This window comes from Hemicordylus capensis, chromosome 2 (assembly GCF_027244095.1).
Source record: "Hemicordylus capensis ecotype Gifberg chromosome 2, rHemCap1.1.pri, whole genome shotgun sequence".
In the NCBI taxonomy this organism is placed as follows: Eukaryota; Metazoa; Chordata; class Lepidosauria; order Squamata; family Cordylidae; genus Hemicordylus; species Hemicordylus capensis.
In genome coordinates, this window is record NC_069658.1 from 12,440,443 (window position 1) to 12,457,619 (window position 17,177).

Genomic DNA, 17,177 nt, shown 5'->3' on the forward strand with positions numbered 1-17,177 from the left:
TTTCAGGAAGAACCTCAAGATTCAGGCTTTTAATTAGAAATTTTATTAATATTAAAGACTTGTTTTAATAACTATTTTATTCTATTGTTTTATCATGTGTTTTAATTTGTGAATTTTAATATTAAAATTTGTACACCGCCTAGAGATGTACATATCAGGTGGCATAAAAATATGATAAAAAAATAAATACACAGTTTCTTAGGGGGTCTGTTCTCAAACTGCTGTATCTAGGTCATTTCTCAGCAGATCTGCACCAAATCTGTACAAGTCTGTCAGTGTGTCACCCATTTGCTTCCTGTCAAATTTCAGATAAATTGGACATATAGTTTGTATTTTATGAAGTGAATATTCATAGCTTATACAGGGTGAGCTGTAACAACGTAATTCTAACTCAAGGGTGGACAAACTTGGTCCTCCAGCTATTTTTCAACTACAGCTCCCATTACCCCAAGCCACAATTTAATGAGGCTGAGAATGATGGGAGTTTTAGTTCAACGTTAGCTAGAGGTCCAAGTTTGCCCACCCCTGCCCTAATGATACAAGCACTATACTAACTGTGGCACTGCCTGCGATTCCTGTATTGGTTAGTGCACAATGGGCACAATAGCAAAGAGGATAATTCTGACAGTGAGCCTCTGGTTTTAGATACTGAATGTGGGAAGAGTTCACTTTATTCAAGAGGTTCTCAGCCTCTTTTCTTTGTGCAGCAGCTGTCCAACAGTACTAGCCTTTGCATGCTTACTCTAGAGTAAGTCTTACTGTTAATGTTGGTGGGGAGGAGAAAAGAGTAATAGAAAGTTAATTTCAAAAGATTACAAAGTGACAAACATTCTAAAAAGATTTAAAAGTGACAAACATTCTAAAATGTTTAAAGTTAAGAGGTAACATTTTCACAGACACACCTGCCTGACATAATTTAGTACCTTTTCAAGACACAAGGAAATTCATCTATCAAAAAGCCTTTAGTTTCAGGTGCTTAAAATGTTCACTCATGCTCTCAAAAGCATAGAAATCGCAAGTTAAGGTAGTCACTTTAACTTGTGTCACGTGAGCAGAAAATACTTTACACAGTCTTTATTATGCTAGCTTCACAGATTTATTATTATGAGGAATTATCAATAACATAACATAAGTACAAGTAACATAATAAGTAACATAAGTACACAATTCCCTGTCCCAAAGATCTTGCTATCAAAGTGTTCAAAGTGGAAAAAAACAACCGAGTAGGTGATGGAGTGAAGAGAAAGGCAAAAATACCACCAACAGAGTAAGTAGTCATTGTCTGTGTGACCTTCTAGGTAAGAGTAAAGCTTGCTTTGAGTTAACAATTCTACTGTAGTGGGTCCAGATAGATAAACACTGAAAAGGCTGTAACTTTTATATATGTCACTGTAACAGTCAACATATATGTAACAGTCAGCCTGGCTTTTAATGATATCTAATTTTAATTCTGTTTAAATGTTTTGGGTTTGTTTTTTAATTATTTTACTTTTTAAAAAAAAATTATTTTAATATAAACTACCCTGAGCCACTTTAGGAAGGTTGGTATATAAACTGAATCAAATACATAAAATAATAAGCAGTCTGTGGAACTTAGCATAATCTTACACAGGGCTGCATAATCAGTTTTCCAGCTCTTGTTGGACTACAACTCCCATCACCCCCAACTACAGTGGCCAATAGTCAGATGATGGGAGTTAATAACAGACCTAGTCAAAAGCCCATCAGCTATCCTGCCCCTTAATGGCCTCAGGCAGGAGGGGAGAGGGCACAGAAACCCGTCTTTCTCCTCCCATGTCTCCATCCTTTGGCCCTCCTCTTCCCCAAGAGATATGGCCATTCCAAGCAGCATGCTTGTTTCCTCCTCACCCTCTCCTGCTCTGTCTTACATAGATCTGTGCAGCTGCTACTTACAATCTTGCAATATAGCCCTGACTTCTTGCGAGATGATACCTAGCCCTTGCAAGACGTTGGGTTGGTCAGTTGCTCAGCCAGTCTTGGCTTTTGACACTTGTGCTTGAGGCCGGTAGTCCAGATCTCTTTCCACTGATGGTCAAGCTGCTAGTGAGCAACTGCTCCATTCCTCAACCACCTGCCTGGCATGCCCTGCCCCCAAAAGAAGTGGGAACAGAAGCTTCTCTGGGAGGCAGGGTAGGTTCTCCACCACTGGCTTGGAGCTCCAACACATGTGAGTGCACATGCACGCCACACAAACAATTTTTATATATTACTAGTAAAAAGGACTTGCTGTTCACAAGCCCATGAACATCTTATCTCTCTGTGATCCTAGACTTTTCCTAGCTCTATGAGGTCTCATTCCCCACGCTTTCCAATGGGAGATTGTTCCCACATTTTCCAGGAAAGTAATGAATTTTTCCAGTGTTTTAGATTTTCTGGTAGTATGGGCAAGGTCTGGAACCTATCTCAAAGAAGAGCATGTTTCTATCTTTTGAGGTTCGGTCTGGAAGTTTTGTGTCAGTCAGTATGCCCAAGCAGCTTTTATTATAGACGGACAGACACACCCCTCTTAAATACATGTACAGGAGGACATCTATATTTGCGTGGGTTCCATTCCTGGCTGCAGCCGCAGATATGGAAACCACAAATATCGAGGCCCACCTAATGGCGCAGCAGGGAAGTAACTTGCCTAGTGAGCAAGAGGTTGCTGGTTCAAATCCCCGCTGGTATATTTCCCAGACTATGGGAAAACCTACATTTGGCAGCAGCAATATAGGAAGGTGCGGAAAGGCATTACCTCATACTCTGCGGGAGATGGACCAAAGAAAACCATATGGCTCTATGGTCGCCAGGAGACGACACTGACTCAACTGCGCAACTTTATCTTTAAAGTAAATGGAAACACAGGGGTTAGGTTTCTGTTCGGCCAGGAATTGCTCAAAAATGGCCGAAAATTGGCCAAATTTTTTTGGGGGGAGGTGGGGGAACACTTTATCATGCTTTGCTGCTCCCCAAGTCTCACTGTGCCCTGGAATACCCCCAAATCAGGCAAAAATCACCATATTTTTTGTTTCCCCCCTTAAATGGAGCCATTTTGTATACCCAAGAAACAAAATTGTGGGCAGAAATGACCTCTGCAGTAATTTCTGGCCACCCACAGGTACGCAAGGCCAACACGTCCCCCCAATATATGGTGAGGTAGGGTGTCTTTTTCCTAACCGCAGATAATGACGTTTCCCTGTATATGACCCACACATGCTTTCTAAATCATGGTGATATTTGGTGGGGGCGGGGGTGTATTTTCACTTTGCTTTGTGTGCGATGTTCTTATGTGTTGCTTAGTTACCACAGATGTTTGCAGAATGTTGTTTTATTTGCAAAAATAAATGCAGAGGAGGGCAGTTATGGCAGTTTTCAGCACTGGGGAGGTTTTGTTTTTTTTGGTTTTTTTTAAATTGAATTATAACTAATACTGCAGAATTAAGCAAAAGAGAAACATTTGGATAAAAAAAATAAAATTGAGATTAAAGCTTTAGAGAACAATGCAAATGCAAGTTTTGAGCATTACATCATAAATTTAAGTTAAGTTTTGATCTGATTTTAACCAATTTTTTTAAAAATTCTTTTAAATACTTTTTTGCATTGTATTTTGTATTCTTTCTCCTTGCTTTTTGGTCTGTTCACCCAGGACAATTTGTTTATAATTAATACTAATTAATAATTAAAACGGCTAAAGAATGAAGTTTTATTATTGCTTTGGAAGGAAGATGCTGGGATCTTGCAAAAAATCTTTTAGCAGATTGTAAAAGTGGTTTAGAAAGTGGAGAGCCATTATTGGGTAGCATACACATTATCTTTGCAAACTGAATAAGTTTTGCTTGTGCAAGTGTGGGATAGGGGACAAGCCATTTTCATCAGTGTGCCCCCTCCCCCGCTTCTCTCTGCTACCCCCTGGTCCCTCAACCCACAGGGACATAATATCAGAAGGCATATTTGCTAGATGATCATACCTGTAGTGAAGAATAAACACTCATTCAAAATATGCATATCCTGAAGAACAAAGAAAACTTCAGTTAAAAAAATAACTGAAGTCTGCGGCATGCAGTGCAGGATTGCCCTAGTAGCAGGACCACATAATGTAGCAATCTGGTACTAGGTGGGGCAGACCATCCCAGAGCTGACTTTTAAAATCCAGCAGGTCCATGGCATAACAAACTTACCTATAAAGAACAACTAAAAATGAAGCTTGCTTTGGCTCTCTCACTGGGATACCCATACACCATTTGGGGCTACTTCTGTGGGCCCAAGCTCATCTGCTGCTCCTTATCACTCCTCCTTCTGGAGGAAAGAGCCTGGAACCAGAGGTGTGTCACCAATTGGCAGGAGCAAGAAAAGACTGCAATATGCATACCAACATATCATTAGTCACATTGTACCTTTGTGAGGATATTAATAGTAAGTTGCTCTGAGAGCTAATCTTGGCTGAAATGTAATGGTTAAATACATAAAAAAATTGACCCAAACACAGATGCCAACACCTGCCAAGGAAAGCCATAAGGTATCAACCTCATACCCAGAGGTATGAGTCCAGTCCAGTCATACATGTCCAGTCAAGCATAGTCAAGTTTAGCTGCACAAGAAGTTGGTACTCTAGAGCAGGGTTTCATAACCTTGGGCCCCCAGATGTGTTTGGACTACAACTCCCATCATCCTCAGCAACAAAGCTCATGTCTGGGGATGATGGGAGTTGTAGTCCAACAACATCTGTGGGCCCAAGGTTAAGAAACCCTGCTCCAGAGCCCTATTCAGGCATTCTGTGTTTATGTATAGCATACACAGTTACAAATGACAACCCCTCCCTCACCCCAGCAGCATTTACCACAAGTACAATGTGACACTAGGCTTTTCCTAGCTCTATGAGGTCTCATTTCCAGATAGGGGTGTGCACAAATCACGGTTTAAGCACCAGTTTGGAGCCACGGGAAGCAGGAGCTTTAAGAAAGGGAAGAGCAGGTTCTACCTGCTCTCCACTGCCCCATGCAGCTTCCTGCTGGGGCAGCACTTGGCCCAAGTTCCCCCACACGGCACCAGCACACAAGGAATCCACACGTGTGGAGATTTGTGCGGTCAGCATGGTGTTTGCATGATCCTCATGTGTGGATGCCCTGTGTGCTGGCACCACACAGTGGTACTTGGGTCAAGCACCACCCCAGCGGGAACCTGCATGGGGCCATGGTAAGCAGGTAAGGACCTGCTCCCCTCTTTCTTAAAGCTCCTGCTCCCCGTGGTGCCGAACCGGCACTCAGACTGCGGTTCATGCACACCCCTATTTCCAGATAGAATTATACACTGCTAGTGAGAGTAAGAGGACACACTTTCCAAGATGCATATTTTCAAACTGTTAGGATGCCAGATTATTATGTATCATGGAGAATGAAGGCCGACAAATATGAATCTCTTTCCTTCCTTTTTATATTTTATTTTAGCTCTATTTAATTTTAAACTTATTTTTGTGGCATGGTCAATTTTTTTAGCACTTTAGTTTCAAGTAGTTCTTTCATACAGACTTTGTGTTTCAGAAAGACTTTGGGGATGGCTTTAAGAATGACAAAATTTTTCTCTTTTATATGTGTGAACAATATTCAGAAGCTTTTCATTGAATGGAATTAGTATTTCATTCGCATGATGAATGCCAGCGTAGTATAGTGGTTAGAGTGCTGGACTAGGACCAGGGAGACCTGAGTTCAAATCCCCATTCAGCCATGAAACTAGCGGGGTGACTCTGGGCCAGTCACCTCTCTCTCAGCCTAACCTACTTCACAGGGTTGTTGTGAAAGAGAAACTTAAGTATGTAGTACACCGCTCTGGGCTCCTTGGAGGAAGAGCGGCATATAAATGTAAACATAATCATAATCATAATCATAATGGTTTTATTGTTGAAATTAATAGCTAGTAAAGTTCTACCTAAAGAGTTTGTAATTTTGTTTTTAGAATAATGTTTTGTGTTCTTCATGATAATTTGGGGGTAATCTTACTTGTAAGTTAGAAGCTGCCGAGGTAGCTTTCTGTTTCTTAGTTAAGTATCTTGCTCGTCTTTGTAGGCGACGTTTTCTTAAAAGGGTCACCATATTTGTGTCTGGAAAACAAAAAACATAGTAGCTTGGAGAGTGGCTACAGAGGTTTATTTGAGGTCTGTAGCAATGCTAATGAGTTTAACAAATATTTTGGCAATATAAAATGGAAGAGGGTGGGGTTAGAGTAAGAAGGCAAAGTTCACTTATGTTCCAGACAAGGGAGACTGGGCATCAGACCAGCCAAACAAAAATTGGCATAGATTAGTCAATGTTGTCAAGTACTGTTCAAAAATTAGAACAGAGGTGTTTAATCTTCAACAAGTTAAAACTTCCGGTGTTGGATATATGCTTACATTATTGGGGAACAAATGTCAAACATAGTGTAATGAACATAGTGTAATGAACAAGTGATTGCAACTATTCAGAGTTTAAGTATATAAGGATGAATCCTAAGAACTAGGCTGTTCTCCTTGGGTTTTATTCTGTAGCCCAAGAATGAAGCTGAGCTACATCTCATGGTATCCCTTACATTCAAATTCAGTCATGAGACAAACACTAATGTTCATACAGCACCTTTTCTTTTAGAAGACTCCAGACTATCACAAGAGGTTTACAGAGCAAGCTACCTAATTATGTAGGGGTTGGGTGCAGAGGGGGCACAAAGTCCTTGCACTTGTCACCTGTTGCCACAGCAAATGCTTCTTGTGCTCCCCAATTCCTACAATTAGAGCAGAAGGCCAGGAGAAGTAGTATTGGGCAGCTGGCTACAAAGGAATCTTGACCACATTCAGACAATAGATGGCCTGCTGACAGTATCGGGGTAGTCAACATTATTAGCTTTCCAACCTTAAAGACAAGAATCGAACAGAGGGACATTTAGGGGAGCACAGAATGGAAGTGTAAGCATTGTGTGTGGCCTAGCTGCTTTGTGCTTGGAGGAAAAGAATAAAACATACAGATCCATTTAACATTTAAGGCGCATTGAGAAAGCACAGCTATTTAAGAATCTTCAAGCATTACTCAAGGTAAATTTGAAGATGCTGAGAATAAGGACACTAGTGTGCAAAATTAAACCCACTCAGAAACTATGCATGCGCTTACAGCACCACTATCAGCAACAGTGGGGTAAGATGAAATATATGTAAATCACTGTCAACTATTAACTTCCCCTGTATAATATGTGAGTGTTTCAATATCTTCAACAAGAGGTCACTAGTGAAGTATTAAGATGTAGGAGGAAAAGCTTTTATAGAACATTAAATGAAAAAGTTGATTCAATTAATGGATATCAGACTAATTTATAGCCTAAACTACCCAATTATGCACCAACAGAACCACCATTCTACTGAAGTTCATGATGTTCAAAATAGAGCATTGCTAAATTTATCCCATAACTTAAATACTTACACGCATGCGCAATTCAGCTGGGTGAGTGCTATTCAATTGTTACTGGTAAACTCGTAGAAATAAAGGATATCAAGAAAGTGAAACAGAGGTTAGTGCTGTGCAAAGATTCAACTTAAGTTAAAGCATCCACACTTTGCCCTGGCCCCAAAGTGAGGTGGCAGCTTCCAGCATTTACCTCTGTGCAGAGTGATCCTGTGCACAGCACCAGGGAGGGCCATTAAAGGGATTCGGAGCCCAAGAAAGCCCCAGTGAAGTCTTGGATGTTTAATCAAATGAAAAGGTAACCTAACAGTATATTAGACCCAAAGGCTACATGACATTTTATCACAATATTTTGTCTGATCTTGACTGCCAATACTTTACCCACCAATTTGGAAGTAACTTTTTTGCAAACATAGCCCCCCTGATCTGTCAGAAAGTTCTCAGAAGTATTTCAATTCAGGTGCAAGTTGTTTCCTTTCACGGTGGTTAAAAACTGGTGGTTTTAACACACTGATTTTTTTTTAAATGCAGATATTGTTACATTTCTCTTTTTCAAAATACCTTGATAAGAATGAAATCTGAATACACACATATGATAGCTTAAAACTGAACCAATGACCAAGGAGTCAAAAGGTTTTCTGGGTAGAGAAGATTATAAATATGGTACAACAAATCACATAATGTGCTGACTTATGGTCTCCACTATCAAGCCCATAGTAATATGGTGTTATCAGGTTGATACTGGAGACCATGTGTCAGCAGAGGTACTAGGACCTGATCCCCATCCTGTTTTATCACTAGTAAGATCATCCACTCTGACCACCTGGATAATCCTTTAAACTCCAATTGTCATCAGTTGTAAATTAATATGTTTTAGTGGTCTGAGTAACCAATCGTCATGAATCATTATTTAGAAAACATAAGTACCACCAATAGAAGACTTTATTAGATTTGTTTTATTGGTCACTTAAATAAATTTTGAATCCACTCTTTCCCCCATAACAATCTTGAAACTCAAGCTTCCCCCACCCCCATCACCCTGAATAGCAGTATTCCACTATCTCTCGTTTCCCTTCTCCAACAGTCAAGTTCTCTCCAATATGGCTTTATTCTGCTCTAAGCAACAACAAAGGTTTTGGCACTCATTCTCACCCAGTGACTTTCCACAAAACTGTGCTAACCACCATAAACTGCAATCACATCAAAATACCTGAACAAGTACACAGAAAATACCATAACTGTGTTCTGCACACCCTCTCTTCCAGGGTTAGTGAAATAAAAGGAAGTGTAAATTCACATAACCAGATTTTTAAAAACTGGTCTGAGTAAAGAGGTCATGGATCTGGTGGGCCACTGTGCAGAACAGGATGCTGGACTAGATGGGCCTTGGGCCTGATCCAGCAGGGCTGTTCTTATGGATGAAATCAATTTTCCTACATGCAGCCTGATCTGTTTGAGCTTTTAGACCATGACTACCCTGGAAAAGCCACCTAATGGTACAGCGGGAAAATGACTTGACTACCAAGCCAGAGGTTACTGGTTCAAAACCCCACTGGTATGTTTCCCAGACTATGGGAAACACCTATATGAAAACACCTATAGCAGCGATATAGGAAGATGCTGAAAGGCATCATCTCATATTGTGAGGGAGATGGTAATGGTAAACCCCTCGTGTATTCTGCCAAAGACAACCATGGGGCTCTGTGGTCACCAGGAGTCGACACCAACTTGAGGGCACCTTTTACCTTTACCCTGGAAAGCTTAGCTTCTAGCAAAGCTGTGCCAACAAGATCATCAAAACCAGTGTAGCTGGTGTCAAAACAAGCTGATATCAAATGCACCTACAAGCAACTGCACATTGTCCAGTGTAAACTATGAGCAAAGTTGTTGTTGTTTTTTAATGAAACATTACCTATATTTCATTTGCACTCTGATGAAAGCAACTTCCCAAATCAATACAAGCTTAGTCTTTTCAATGTTATCATCCACACACAATTTCAAGTCACTTAAAGAAAATGTCTGGACAAATATAGCATAACTAGGGGCTAGTTCATACAATCACCACATTTTGTTGCGGCTGTGAATGTTGCTTCTTACCTCCTGGGCTCAGTCGCCCAATATAAGCAGGCATCCACAAATCCACTTGCCAGATCACCAGTGGCAACTGCCCTCAGTCCTTTGGCAAGCAGGATACCCAGAATCACACAGGCCTCATTACCAAAGCCAGTTTTGAGAAGACAGCAAGAATCCCTTTTGAGCATTAGGAGAGGGTTCCCACTGTTCATATCTCAGTGCAAATGAGATAAGACATGATTCTCTTCTAAGCCCTCTGCCTGTGTGTCAGAAAGGTTTTGAGGAAGAGTGGTGGTTGATGGAGAGCACAAATAATGTCTGGCTAGAGAACCAATCCTTAGTTTGTGGACCCTTGAATATAAGGAGGTCAGTGCTTCAACAAGACACTAACTTTAGAAATCAGGCAGTGGTGTGCCAATTGGTGACAATCGGGGCAGCAGGATGAGGTGTAGAATGCATAAGCCCTTCCTATTTCTATATACAAATACAATGAATATTTATATACAACTTTTCAAATAAAGTTTCCAAAGCAGTTTACGCAGATATAAATAAATAAAATGGCTCCCTGTCCCCAAAGGCTCACAATCCAAACAAGAAACATTAGACACACACCAGCAACAGCCACTGGAGGGATGCTGTACTGGGGATGGATAGGTCCAGTTGCTCTCCCCCTGCTAAATACAGAGAATCACCACTTGGAAAAGGTGCCTCTTTGCTCAGTTAACATATGTTACTGTGTGAAATATAAGCTACTGCTGACATACTCTCAACAGTCAGTAGACCAATGAATGGAATAGATTCTGTATATAGCATATTAACCTGCAGCATGATACATACTTCAAAGAGATAAGCTTGTTAGAAAGTGTTTCACGGGAAGGGGGAGAGAAGAGGTTCTTAACCTGGGGGTCCATGGAAAATCTTTGCTGCACTGAATTTAATTTGCTTTCTGGCGGGCTAGAAAAGAGTTCTTGAAAATACTATCCTGAATACTTGTTCCCCTCTCTAATTTTTACTGGAGCCTTACGAAGATTATATAATGAGGTGGAGGCCCATAGTTAATTGAGGATTTGAGTGGGGATTTGTAGGTGCAAAAAGGTTAAGAACTCCTGTCACAAACAGAAGGAGATGCAAATAGAATACACAGCAACTTAATGGTGGTCTATAATCTTTACATTCATTCTCTAACATTTCTTTAATGTGTTAGAATATTTTTAATATGTAGTACGTTTAGTAAAAGCAAAAACTATGCCACAATTTATAGTGTTCCATCTTGAATATTTCAAGCAAGCTTTGGGAATATCTCGGGGTGGGGATGGGGTGGAGGGGTACAGAATACTAGAATAATCATATACAAGAACAGCATCTTCCTTTTCGAATCGTCGTACTTCACACAACTGACCACGGCAATCTATTGCTATTCCAAGTGAATACTTTATCATCATCATAAAGAAAAATAATCTGCCAATTTCCCACCAAGTCAATCTACTCCAGCACAAGAAACAAGACCAACTATGATTTATTAAAAGCCAAAACAACAACAACAACAACAACAAAACACAATATTAAGCAAAGTGGAGTGGAAATGCAGTAATGAAATCAAAAAATATTTTTAATTGAGATGTGTATTATATCAAATAGGCACAGTCAATATTCTAGCTTCTTTCTCCAGCTCCTAATCTACATAAGACAGCAGAGCAAAGCCAGGTTATCTATGATGGCTCTCAGATTTTTTTTTTGGGGGGGGGTGTCATTTCAGGGTCACCAGATATACACAAACACAACTTGACCCCACATATGTTTATTCAGAAGTAAGTCCCACTGAATGTGATAGCGTTTTCTCAATGTGCTAAAATTTGCAGGCTAGGATTTGCTAAGGCCGCTGTCTGTAGTACCAAAAAAACCCAGCATATACACCTAGAACAACTTTGGAAAGGGCAGGAAATGGGCCACAGTAGAATAACCAGAGGGAAAGAAATCAGAAAATATAACAATAAGGTGAAAAGATTATTATGTTCAGAGGATTTGGCAAATTTAGAAGGGAACTGGGGGGGAGGGGGAGGAAAGAAAGCAGGATTAACAGGAAAAATTATCCCCAATAAGATACAAGACGAAAGTGTAAAATGTAGGTGAGACATAAGAGAAGCAGGACTTTCCAGCAAGCAGATGCACAAGGCACAAAAAGAAAAAGACAGAGAGGAAAAATAGATGAGAGGGTTACGGAAATTGGAGTAGGAACCCAACCTTATAACATATGAAAGAAGAGATGGGAGAGCGAAGAGGGCTATTTAGAGGAGGGGGGAGAGATGTCAAGGGAAGGGGCAAATAATGGGGAACATGGAAAGGCAGACTTAGGGGAACCCAGCTCGGGAAGAGCCAGCAGGAAAAGGATGCCAAAAAGAGATGGGAAAAGCAAGAAAGGGAACAGAGGACACCAGGAGAAAAGCGGGGTGGGGGGGGGGGGGAGAGAGAGAACCAAGTCACTATGGGGTGGGAGAGCAGGCAGCTGGAGAGAAAAGAGCAGAGAGCGCCCATCGTGGGGAAACCCAAAGGCTGAGCATTCACGCGTTTTGCGGGGGGGGGAGCGGTGTGCGGGGCACCACCGAGCCCCCCCCCCCCGCGCTGTGGCCCGCCTCTTTGTCTCCCGGCGCTCCCGAGCCCCCCTGCTCCCCCGCCTGTCAACAGCCACCCCCGCCTCCCTCCCCAGCTCTCACAGGGCCGCCTTGATGGGGGGGGGGGGAGAAGAGCGGCAGGCTTGGAAAAAGCCGATCATCATGATGATGAAGAAGAAAAAGATAGCGCGGGGGGGGGGGGAAGAAGGGGAGACAAACGAGACAGGCCACATGATGGAGGGGGGGGAGGCGTCTCTTCTCCCCTCCCTTTCTGCCTCTCCTCCACTCGGGAGGGAGGGCGCCCCGTCGTGGGACCTGCTCCTGGTGCCGGTAGGAGAGAAGCCCCAGACTCCCCTCGCCCAGGAGGGCCTCGGGTGAGAGGGGCAGCCACCCGCAGGGGCAGGACCCCCTCCACCACCCGGCCGTGTGGAGGAGGAGGGGGAGGGCAGGAGGCGGTCCCTGGAGGGGGGGAGGCGGGAGAAAGGAGGAAGCGGCTCCTCCGCCCGGCGGGAGAGGGAAGGGGAGGGCTGCTGCCTGACGGGGAAGAGGGGACCGGGGGAAGGAGCCGAAGGGCGGCCGCAGAGGGGCGCCGCCGCTTGGGGAGGCGGGCTGGCCGCAGCTTCTCCTCACCCTCAGCTCCTCGAAATCCGCCATTTTCTAGCCGCCGCCGCCGCCGCCTGGCTCAGCTTCGGCCGCCGCCACCATCCTGCACGCGTCGCTCACAGCGGGCCCCCCCTCTCCGCCGCCTCCGCCACGTGACTTGGAGGCGGGGCCGGGCAGAGCCACGCCCCCCACACCGGCGGTTGTGGCTGCGGGAGGGGCCCTTCCCGCCCTTTCGGGACTCGGGAGCCGTTGCCCTGGCCACGCTCTTGGCGGGAGCCGCTCGGGGGAGCGTCGGCATCGCCACGGCGCGCGGCTCCCCGTTTCAGGGGTCTGATTGATGGCCTCGTGGTGGTGCTGTGCATGCGAGGGAATGTGTAAGATTCCCACCCCGGCATTGAGCGCTGAAGGAAAAAACAAAGGAAATACAATGCACTTATTAGTGGGGGTGTGGGGGGGGGGACCATGAGCAGGAGGACCAGAAGAAGTTACCCGAAGAATACAAAGCCTGCGCTCCGAACAGGATGAAACTGCCTAAGTCCCTAATGCTACCACAAGACGACAGTACCAGCCCACATGCAAGAAAGGAGAAAAATCTGCATTCTCTGTATCTGACTGAAGCAAACAATAGGCCATTTGCAGCCTTTTAATGGTGCCTCAAAAATCTGCCGCCTGAGGGAGTTTGCCTCAGGCTAATTTTGCCAGATGTCCACTATTTCAAGGGGCACACAGCTCTGGTTTGGAATTCACTTTATTCCTCAGCCAGATGGCAATAATTTTGCATAAGAACACTAAACCCATACAGAAGTACACACAAGGCGGAAGAGGATGTTCAACAACTCATTTTAAAGGGATTATTGTAGAACCATTCCTGTGTCCCTCCATTGACTGCAAAACCAACTTGGCCCTATAAATTAAAATGCAAACACAATCAAGTTCTATAGCTCTGCTTAAAAAAAACAAAACCCAAACCTCTAATGTAATGATTAGGCCTCATCTCAGATACCACATCTCCAAAGTGCCCCTTATTTCTCACAAGTCCAACAACAAAAAAATAAGGCAAGTCCTGCAAGATCAGACCAAAGGTCCATAGGAAATAGGATATTGGACTATTACCCACAGTGGCCAGGCTGGTGCCTCCAGGCAGCTTTATAAGTTAATTCTGTAAGACACTACTCCTTTCTTCGGCCTTGTGCCATCTTTCCTTCAGGCTCCCTCTTAATATAACCTGAGTTTCAGACCCGATTCTTAAGTTTCTTCCTCTTTGACAATACAGCGCACTTTGCTCCCTGAGGATCTCAACATTCACATAGATAATCCATCTAAATCAGAGGTTCCCAACCAAAGGCCATTGTGGCTAGGACCATGGGGGGGATGATGGGACGTAGTCCAACAGCAACAACATCCGGAGATCCAAGGTTGACAAGCCCTCCAATAGAGGTGTCATAATATGTATGGTGTGGGAGTGAACAGAGAGAAATCTGCTGTCTGAACCTGAAACTTCCTACATGCGCAAAGCTTATGCTCTACCACTGGTTTCTCCAGGGACATAGTAAGGTTGGAGTGGGCCCTGGGACTACATTTGGAAATGGTACTCCTCCACGGGCCATGCCCCTGATGCCAACACGTCAGCCTGCCTAAGAGCCTATCTAGACATTGCGTGATGTCCGCAACCTTCGCACCAGGCAGGCAAGTCACTGTGCGGTTAACACACGGGTCACAAACCCGTCTCTCTATACCTCTAATGATCAAATCACCCTCTACAAAGAGGCCCCCACCCCCCAGAGGAGTATCCCCTGTGCGAGAGGATATGGGCTCATTATCCATGGAAGGGGTCCCTTTTAAAGGAGCATTTCCCTCTTCCTCAGACCCATGTCCTTCTTGCCCAAGACCTTCATTCTCCCTGACAGCAGAGGAGCTATCAGCCCTGGAGTGGGATGCCTCTATCACATCCCTGAAGGTCTCATCCACATGCCTCTCTGAGCTTCTCCAGATCTGCCACCTTGGTCTTAAGGGAACGAATTTGTTCCCTGAGAGCCAGAAGCTCATTGCACCAAACACACACCCATGACTTCTGCCCATGCAGCAAATAGTCATACATGTGGCACTCTGTGCAATACACTGGGAAGTGCCCCCTCCCCTGCCGGCTTTCTACTTTCATACTGGTTTTGTTGACTGTTTACAGTATTTAGAGATAGTTTATTAGAAGGATTAGGTCTCAGCTGTAATGTTCAGCTATTTAACTGTCCAAAAAACCTTTCTCAAGAATATGAGGGAGGGATTTGTATTTATGTTCTCTTCTCCACCGGGCTCCTTGTGATCACAGGGGCTTGTTCCAGGCTCCCCTGCACATTTCTCGCTAAACTCCTGCAAAACTCCAACATCCTGTTTGCTATCCCTGTTGGCTATACTCTTGGGCCTTCACCTCTTATGTAGAGAGTAGGCTTCCACAGGATGTGGGTGAAAGGAATGTCAAAGGAATGTGGGGCCTCCCACAGCCCTAGCTGACTCCACCCCTCCAGGCAGGGACAAACAAGAACATTGGAGTTTGCTAGCCCTGGCAAATAACACACACACACACCAGGACTTATCCCTTAAAGCGAAACCAGCCCCTCAAAATCTCCCCTCCTCCTGTTAGTTAGTTTGAAGGGGGGAAGGCTAGATGTTGTTCTGTTTAGAAAAGCTTGCTCACCTCAAGCTGTTTCTGCTCTTCACAGCGTAGGCTTCCAACTGTTCTGGCCATGGCAACTGCTAGTTCAGAGGCAGAAAGAAATGTAGCAGCGGGGGCGGGTGGGAAGTGATGAGTTGGCACAACCCCACCCCACTGTGCTCTAGCAGGGGGAGGAGATTGCTGGTGCCACCAGAGGGGTTGGGGCACACCTGAGAGCAGAGGCAGAGACTTGGGGCCTGAAGTCCAGGCCAAATGGCGCCTCTGGAAGTTACGACCTTCAAAGCCCTCCATGGCCTTGTCCCAACGTTTCTCTCCACACTCATATTGCATCACTTTGCCCCTCCAGCTCTATCCTCCCCAAAAAGGTCTCCCATTTCCTTTCTCTCTTACTGATTTTTATGCCTGGTACTGCCTCCCAGAATATCTACAGGATACATTGCATGCTTTAAATCTCTTCTCAAACCCCAACTTTTCCACAAAAAGCCCTTGGCACCAGTATTCCCTCTAACAGGGATTCCCAGATGTTGTTTACTACAACTGCCACAATCCCCAGCCAGCCATGTTGTAGTGGACAACATCTAAGAATCCCTGTTAAAGGGAACAGTGCTTGGCACTACTACTTAATTCCTCTACTACTCTTAAGTAAGTGGAACTAAAATAAAGGCATGTTTTCCCACTATAGATGTCCTACCTACCTCCATTCAGAAAGTCGGGGGTAGGATTTTTGATTACAATCTTCTCAGAGCAAGAACCTGACCTCTTACAAACTATAAAGCACTAGGTACACTGATGGCACTATATAAGTAACAAAACTACTCAATATCTAGTATTCAGAGGTACACTATCTCTCAATATGGAAGTTCCAATTAGCTATTATTATTAACTACTGATAGACTTACTTTCCATAAAGGTGTCTAATCATTTTAAAGGCATCTAATTCAGTGGTCATCACAGTTTGTGGCAGCAAAATCCATAAGCTAATCATGCACTGTGTAGAGAAGTCCTTTCTGTTTGCCCCAAATTTCACAGTAGTCAATTTCATTAGATGGCCCAAGAAATATGGGAAAGGGGAAACAAACTTATCTCTATCTATTTCCACCACATCCTGCCTAACTGTATAAGCCTCTAGTGTGTATGCCCTTCCACTTAACAGTATTTTTTCTAAATACTCAGATATATACCTAAACTTTCTAAATATATCTAAAACTTCTGGTCATTTTGGTTATGCTTTTCTGAAGCTTTACAATGTTTGTAATATTTAATATTTTAAAAAATTTACATTTTATATCCTGTTTCTTCCTCCAAGGAGCCCAGTACTACATATTTAAGTTTCTCCTCACAACAACCCTGTGAAGTAGGTTAGGCTGAGAGAGAAGTGACTGGCCCAGAGTCACCCAGCAAGTATCATGGCTGAATGGGGATTTGAACTTGGGTCTCCCCGGTCCTAGTCCAGCACTCTAACCACTACCCCACGCTGGCTCAATATTCCAATGTAGCTACACCATATATTTCTATTAGGCCCATACAAAGTGGGGACATTTTGCTTCAGAGCTTCCAAAGGATCTCCAATTTGCTTCTGTACCACTTCAAGGGAGCTTGCTTCACTGCAAGTCAAACAATTCAAAGCAAAGCTTCAGCACTCCCCTACTCCTCAACTTACTTACCTGAACCAGTAAGGGTAAGAAGAAAAGGCTCCAAGTCTTTCTTTTTTTTCTCCCCACCATGAGGGAGCAAGCAACCCCCTTCCATGGCTTGACCTTTAAAAGGGCACTGCTTTAATTTTTCTCCATAGCAACCTGGGAA

General features: G+C 43.7%; 2 protein-coding genes across 16 annotated transcripts in view; one reads left to right on the forward strand and one right to left on the reverse strand.

Moving 5' to 3' along the window:
- PIAS2 (protein inhibitor of activated STAT 2) overlaps positions 1-17,153 on the reverse strand; it is a 75,540-nt gene extending 58,387 nt beyond the window's left edge. For 7 of the 12 annotated variants that reach the window (XR_008314804.1, XM_053289081.1, XM_053289076.1 and 4 more), the window contains exons 1-2: positions 17,039-17,056; positions 5,994-6,094 (exon numbers count right to left, since the gene is read on the reverse strand). Coding sequence is in view for 11 of the 12 variants with exons in the window: in XM_053289081.1 (XP_053145056.1) it covers positions 5,994-6,086 (93 nt within the window). In the remaining variant the exon portion in view is untranslated. Of the gene's footprint in view, positions 1-2,755; positions 2,843-5,993; positions 6,095-12,733; positions 12,950-17,038 lie in introns of those variants that run through there. The other 5 variants (XM_053289077.1, XM_053289082.1, XM_053289080.1 and 2 more) reach the window with 5 other exon arrangements.
- The window catches only part of KATNAL2 (katanin catalytic subunit A1 like 2), a 78,455-nt gene continuing 73,605 nt past the window's right edge, over positions 12,328-17,177 (forward strand). Inside the window, exon 1 of one of the 4 annotated variants that reach the window (XM_053289090.1) lies at positions 12,328-12,433. The gene's annotated coding sequence lies outside the window, so the exon portion shown is untranslated. Of the gene's footprint in view, positions 12,478-12,794; positions 13,868-17,177 lie in introns of those variants that run through there. The other 3 variants (XM_053289093.1, XM_053289088.1, XM_053289089.1) reach the window with 3 other exon arrangements.